The sequence below is a fragment of the Eimeria acervulina genome, genomic scaffold (genome assembly GCF_000499425.1).
Source record: "Eimeria acervulina Houghton genomic scaffold, Eah_scaff325, whole genome shotgun sequence".
Taxonomy (NCBI): Eukaryota; Apicomplexa; class Conoidasida; order Eucoccidiorida; family Eimeriidae; genus Eimeria; species Eimeria acervulina.
Window position 1 is genome coordinate 16,114 of NW_013549881.1, and position 7,056 is coordinate 23,169.

Here is a 7,056-nt window from a genome sequence, read left to right on the forward strand (position 1 = left end):
ATATATATTTATATATATAATAAACATAAAGAGTTAAAAGATAATAATTTAATTAATAAATTCTTTCCTTTTATCTCTTTACATGCATATATAGTACAAACAAACAACTTTATCTAACTCTATTACTTTTATTCTTGTTATTATATTTAATAAAGAGATATAAATTAATGCAATCAAAGGAAATGAATTAAAAAAGAAAGGATTAACAAGAAACAAATTAAATAAATAGAACAAAAAGAAAAGAGCTGAAAAAAAGAGTTAGAAGAAAAGAGTATTAAAAAAAGTAAAGAGTTAAAGGATATAAGAATGAAAGAGAGGGGTTTTAAAGAAGATATATAAATAAAACAGATTAACAAAAGAAATTAATAAAAAGATATTAAAAGAATTAAACAAAAAGAATTAAATAAAAAGAATTGAAGGGGAAATGTGTTGTTAAATAAAAAGAGTTAAAAGAAAAAAGAGTTAACTAAAAAGAGCTAAAAGAAAAAGAATAAAACAAAAGAATTAAATAATAAAACAAAAAGAGTTAAAAGTAAAAAGAGATAAAAGTAAAAAGAATTAAATAAAATAATTAAACTAAATAAATAAAATAAATAAATAATTAAATATCATCATCCCCAATTAAAAAATCTATGAGCATTCCCACAAGATAAACATTCAAACTATTGCCTATCATACCCCTATGCTGCTTCACGTGCTGCTGCTGCTGCTGCTGCTGCTGCTGCTGCTGCTGCTGTTTGCTGCAGCAAGGAAAGGAGAACCAGGAAGGAAAGCCGTGAAGCCTCAGCTGCTCTCGAACAGAGAAGAAGCGGCAGCGGGTCTCAGGCGGAAGAATATCATGCAGCTCCACGTTGCGCTTCTGCTGCTGCTGCTGCTGCTGCTGCTGCTGTTGCTGCTGCTGCAGCAGTTTCTGTGGGTCGTCTAGCAGCAAAATGCTGCCGTACTGAGCTAGGCCGCTCCTCCCGTAGTTCCGCGTGAAGCAGCTGCTGCGTCTGCTGCTGCTGCAGACAAGGTCTACCATATGCCATGCCTTTTGCTTCTGCTCCTCGCTTAACTCCAACGCAGACAGCTCCTGCTGCTCCTGCTGCTGTTCTTGCTGCTGCTGTTGCTGCTGCTGCTGCTCGACATCGGATAAGGTGTCTTCGGTGAGTCCTCGAAACACCGTAGCGCTGCTGTTGGTGCTGCAGTTGCTGCTGGAGCTCTTGCTGCTGCTGCTGCTTGCGGCGCTGCAGCTGCTGCTGCAGCTCCGCGGAGGCAAAGAAGCATCAAGAAATGCATTCAGCGGCCAGATGGGGCAGCAGAAAAAGGCTTGAGAGGAATAAAGCCCTGGGATACGATCCAGCACCACAGGTCTCTTCCCCCGCAGAGGAGCAGCAGCAGCAGCAGGAGCTCCAGCAGCAGCAGCAGCAGCAGCAGCAGCAGGAGCTCCAGCAGCAGCACCAGCAGGAACCGCTTCGGGAGCACCGTTTGCAGCAGCAGGAGCAGCAGCCTCTGGGGCACGTTTATCAGCAGCGGAAGGATGCTCTTTCGCAGCAGCAGCTGCTGCATCAGCAGCAGCAGCAACAGCAGCAGCAGGAGCGTCTGTATAAGGAGCATTATCACGCAGCCATTGAGCATAGCGGCCGTCGTTATGATGAACTCTGCGAGCGAGCAGGAAGCAGCGTGAGCGTGAGTTGGGTATACCGAAGTGTAGGGGGTTGAGCAGCAGCAAATAAACAGTTTGATAGCCAAGGATGTCTAGCAGCAGCTGCAGCAGCATCTCGCAAGCTCGGCTCCCTTCAAATCCCCCTACATTCTCCAGCAGCAGAAACCGAGGTAAGGCAGCAGCAGGAAGCTGCTGCAGCACCTGCAGCAGCTGCAGCAAAGAGCAGCAACGAGGATCAGAGCTATCTTCTTTAAGCCCTCGCCTAGCAAATGGCTGGCATGGGGGGGACATCAGCCATGCATGCGCATGCAGATTTTCATAGAAAGAAATCGGTAGCTGCTCTATACCGATATTTAAACAAACAGTGCTGCTGCTCCTCCTGCTCCTGCTGCTTAGCTCAAGCACCTTCTTCTTCTGCTGCTGCTTCTTCGCCTGCTGCTGCTGCTGCTCCTCCCGCTCCTCATGATCCTGCTGCTGCGCAGGCGAGGACGGCTTGCAGAAATTGCTGCGGTACACAGCACATGCTGCATCGCTGACGTCAACCGCAGCAACAACCTGGAAGGGCAGCTCCGTGCTGCTGCTCCTGCTGCTGCTGCTGCCAGCGGCTGCAGCAGGTGCTGCTGCTGAGGGGGAGGCTGCTGCTGTTGGCCGCGTAGACTCCAGCAGCGGATGAACGCAGAAGCTGCTGCCGTCTGTAGGAATAGCAGCAGCAGTAAGCTGCTGCTGCGAGAGCCTACAAGAGCTGGCTGCTGCTGTAGGCGTGCCCAGTAGGCATCGGCATATATATTCTGCTTCTGAAGTTGCTCCTGCTGCACCTGCTGCTGCTGCGGGAGCTGAGTCTGCTGCCGCCCCCACTGCTGCTGTTGCTGCTGCTGCTGCTGCTGCTGCTGCTGTGGTGCCTGGGGGAAGAACCAGAGGGGCTGGGGGCCCCCCGCAGCAGCATCTGTCTAGATGGAGACCTCTGCTGCGTCTGAAGGCTCGCAGCTGCGCTGCATGCAGCAACGCACAGTGCATACCCCCAATTCCGCTGTACAGCTCCAGTACCCGCAGCGCCTCGCGAGGCATGCTGACGGGATCGACGGGATCGGGAGGATCGAGTTGTGGGGTGCCCATTGAAAACCTTAACACTCACCACAGAGAAGCAAAGAAGTATATATATATATATATATATATATATATATGTAGCAGGCGCTACACAAACAATATGCTTCTACTGCTTCTGCAGCATCAACAGCTGCTGCTGCTGCTGCTGCTCTTGCTAATGCTGCTGGCGCTGTTGCTGCTCCTGCAGCAGCAGCAGCAGCAACAGCAACAAATGCAGTGAGGGATAGAAGTCTCGGCTCTGTTAGAGGAGAGTATGAATGGCTGTACGTACACCCGAGCTCGCCTCTGGTCTTGGATTTGCTGAGGTATTAAACTAAAAACTTAATTCAAGAAAGAAGATTATCTAGCAGTTTTCTACTTCTGTTACTGCTGCTGCTGCTGCTGCTGCATGCAGTCAAGGAAGGACCCTCAGCAGCTGTGGGGCGGGGGCCCCCGCGCTGACGACGCGGCAGCGGTGGCAGTGGAGGAGTAAACAAGATAAAAAATAAGCAAAAAAGCTAGAAAATAAAAATAAAAAGAATATATTAATTAGATATTCGAGGTATATTAAAGATATTAAATGCTTTAAAGACGGACAATAAATTTAAAAATAAAATATTGAAAACTCCGAGACCGGGAATTGAACCCGGGTCTTCCGCGTGACAGGCGGAAATACTAGCCACTATACTATCTCGGACTGTATATTTTGCTTGCACCTGTCTCCTTCATCTTTATTTATATATTTATTTGTTTGTTTGTTCGTTCATTTTGCTTGCACCTGTCTCCTTCATCTTTATTTATTTCTTTATTTGTTTGTTTGTTTCGCTTGCAGTTGTCTCCTTCACCTTTATTTAGTGTTTGTTTGTTATGTCTTTAACTGTCTCCTTCACCTTGTCTGTTTATTGTTTGTTTATTTTGCTTGCAGCTGTCTCCTTCATCTTTATTTTTTTATTTATTTACTTGTTTATTGTCTTTATCTGTCTCTTTTATTTGTTTATTGTTTGTTTTCTCTTCATCGGTTTCTTTTATCTTTATATATTTATTTATTTATTCGTCCCCTCTTCTTCTTTTTCTTTTATTTGTCTCCTCCTTTGTTTTATGTCTTCTCTATTTGTTTGCTGCTGCCCTCTCTGTTCGTCTTTATCTGTCTCTTCTATCTTTTCGTTTATTTGTTTATTTTTTCTTCTCCCTCTCTTTTTGTCGTCTTATTCATCTCATTTGTCTCCATCGTTATTTGTTCACCTTTGTGTTTATTCTTCTGGTTTACAGCTCTTATTACTTCTTATTTGCTGCTGCAGCACCAACTGCATGCGCGTTGTTGTGGGGCCTTGCACCCCACACCCCACAAACACCAGCTACACTGATGCAAGCAAACGGGACCAGCAGCAGCAGCAACAACAGCAGCAGCAGCAGCAAAGGCATGTACACACTACAGCAGCAGCAGATGCAGCCGCTGCTGCAACAACTGCAACAGCAGCAGCAGCAGCAACAAGAGAAAAAGACTTAAAAGCGGTGTAAAATTGTGCGCCGTTCAAATACACAAAGCGTCATATCCCTCCCTAAAAGATATCCGGTGGGGGGGCCCCCCTAAACCCTCTGGGGGCCCCCCCCTAAACCCTCTGGGGCCCCCTCAAGCAGTGTGGGGGCCCCCTAAACCCTCTGAGGCCCCCCCCCAACCCCTTAACCTTCTGAGGGGCCCTCCTAAACGCTCTGGGGGGGGCCCCCATCTCTCCCTTACACTGCCGCCCTGCTGCTGCTGCTGCTGCTGCTGCTGCTATTGCTGCTGCTATTGCTGCTGCTACTGCTGCTGCTGCTGCTGTTTGCACCGTTTCTGCCGGGTGCTGCGACAAAATAACGACGCAGCAGCGCCTGCACCCCGTTGCATCTTCGAGCGGCTACTGTTGGCTTTTGCTGCTGCTGTGGGTTTACCTGTCGTTGCTGCTGCTGCTGCTGCTGCTGTTGCTGCTGCTGTTGCTGCTGCTGCAGTGGCTGCTGCTGCTCCTGCTGTTGCTGCTGCAGTGGCTGCTGCTGCTCCTGCTGTTGCTGATTGCTCTGTGGCCCGATTGGGGTGCCCAAGATTCTTCTGCCCGCTGCAATACTGCTGCTCCGATCACAGGTGCTGCTTGCACTGCTGTTGCTGTTGCTGCTGCTGCTGCTGCTTCTATTGGTGGTGCTGCAGTTCGTCGGTCGGTTGTTTCTGGGGGAGACTTCGGTGCAGCTATCGCTGTCACTGCTGTTATTGCTGCTGCTGGTATCGCTGCTGCTGCTGCTGGTATCGCTGCTGCTGCTGTTGCTGCTGCTGCTGCTGCTGCTGCTGTGTACAATGAAGTCGTGAAGATCAGAAGAATCATCACTGCAGCTCTCAACGCCGCTGGAGGAGTGGCGTCGTCTCCTGGGGCCCCCTCTCCTCCTCAGAACCCGCAGGGGGGCCCTCCTCCTGGTGTTGCTGCTGCTGCTGCCGCTGCTGCTGCTGCTGTCCCTCCGCCCCACTCGCTGAAGGCGCCCACCAGTAGTCGGCCTCGCGCTGCTGTTGAGAGAAAAGGAATCGAAATTCGCCAATGCGCTGCTGCTGCTGCTGCTGCTGCTGCTGCTGCTGCTGCTGTTGGTGCCCTCTGCAGCTGCAGCTTCTGCTGCAGTCTCCTCCGTTGCTTTCTTAATCCTCTTCCTCGGTCTTCTCCCCGGTTCTAGCCCCGCTGCTGCTGCGCGGCTGCTGCTGCTGCTGCTGCTGCTGCTGCGTGTACGTCGTGCACGGGGCTCCGTTGTGTCTCTTTGGCGTTGTCTATGCTGTCCCCTTCGCCCCCGCTGTCGCCTCTGCTGCTGCCTCTGCTGCCGCTGCTGCTGCCGTTGCTGCTGCCTCTGCTGCTGCTGGCGTCTGCGCCCGGGCGTGCTGCACCTGCTGCAGCGCCAGTCTCCCTGCGGAACAGCAGGAAGCGGGGGAGAGAGACAATATATATGAAAAGCTTCATTGCAGCCATCACAGAGCAGCAGCCGACTCCAATCATTATCTTGCCCACACACTTCGCACCCCCCAAAGGACCCCACCGATCCCACCGATCCCACCGATCCCGATCCCCGTCGCCGCTCCACAGGAGGAGGAAGCGGCACCTCCTCAACCAGCTGCAACCCTATCAAACATGCTTCGCCTCCTGTTGCTGCTCCTCCTGCTGCTGCTCCTGTTGCTGCTGCTGTCTCCGTACTGCCGCTGCTTGGCTGCTTCAGTTGGGGTGCTGAGACAGAACCAGAAGACAACGAGATGATCGGCTGCTGCTGTTGCTGCTGCTGCTGCTGCTGCTGCTGCTGCTGCTCAGTCTTCACCGGGCCTCCCTGGGGATCGTCTTTCACAGCAGCCTTTTGGCTCGCTGCAGCAGCAGCAGCTGCTGCTGCTGCTGCTGCTGCGCTGACGCGCCGACGAACAATGGTAGTAAAGGCCGTGGAGCAGAGAGGACATCTGCTGCTTATAGAAGCCCACCTGCAGCAGCAGCAGCAGCAACAGCAACAGCAGCAGCAGCACGGCTACGCACGCGTGCAAACTTGCAGAATGCCCGCAACGAAACTGCAGCAGCTCAGCGGCACCACGTTCACCCGCAGCAGCAGCAACTGCAGCAGCAACAGCAACAGCAGCAACAGCAGCAGACTGACTTGTAGAGACACGCGAAGCAGAAGAGGTGGCAGCAGGTTGGGAGGGAGGCTATTTCCTGCTGCTGCAGCAGCACCTCCGAGCAAATAACGCAAATCTCCTCTCGCAAGTCAACTCGCAGCACTGCAGCAGCAGCAGAACCCCAGCCTGCCCTTATCCGGCTGCTGCTGCTGCTGCTGCTGCTGTTGCCGCTGCTGCGCCGGCGGGCTCCAGCAACGCCTCCTGCTGCGGTGCTCGCTGCTGCGGCAGCAGGAGGAGAAGCAGCAGGCTGCAGAGCTGCTGCTCCTGTTGCTGCTGCTGCGCCGTCTCCAACAGCAGCAACTGCAGAACTCCCGTTGCTGCTGTAGGCTAAGTCCTACAGCACCCACACAAACACCCATGTCACCAAACCTCAGCAGCAGCAGCAGCAGCAGCAGCAGCAGGACAGCGGGCAGCAGCAGCAGCAGCGGCAGCAACAAAAAGCAGCAGTACCAACAACAGGACAGATGACAGTAGCCTCAACAGCAAGAACAGAAGCAGCAGCAACATATGCGGCAGCAGCAACAGCAGGAGATGCAGCAGCAGCAACAGCAACAGCAGATGCAGCAACAGCAACAGCAGATGCAGCAACAGCAACAGCAGATGCATCAACAGCTGCGACAGCAGCAGCTGCAACTGCAGCAGCAGCTAAAGCACCTCTGCGCTTGCTGCC

General features: G+C 51.8%; 2 protein-coding genes across 2 annotated transcripts in view; both read right to left on the reverse strand.

Moving 5' to 3' along the window:
• Window positions 1–601: 601 nt before the first annotated feature.
• Window positions 602–2,758, reverse strand: EAH_00032990 (hypothetical protein; the record flags this gene model as incomplete). Its single annotated transcript, XM_013395929.1, has 1 exon — window positions 602–2,758. The coding sequence occupies one exon, from the start codon at window positions 2,756–2,758 to the stop codon at window positions 602–604; it is 2,157 nt and encodes a 718-aa protein (XP_013251383.1).
• A 1,704-nt stretch (window positions 2,759–4,462) lies between these two features.
• EAH_00033000 (PHD-zinc finger (C3HC4 type) protein, putative) overlaps window positions 4,463–7,056 on the reverse strand; it is a gene marked incomplete at both ends in the record, with an annotated part of 5,179 nt that continues 2,585 nt past the window's right edge. Inside the window, 2 exons of the mRNA XM_013395930.1 lie at window positions 4,463–6,197; window positions 6,368–6,720. Coding sequence (XP_013251384.1) covers window positions 4,463–6,197; window positions 6,368–6,720 — 2,088 coding nt within the window. The remainder of the gene's footprint in view (window positions 6,198–6,367; window positions 6,721–7,056) is intronic.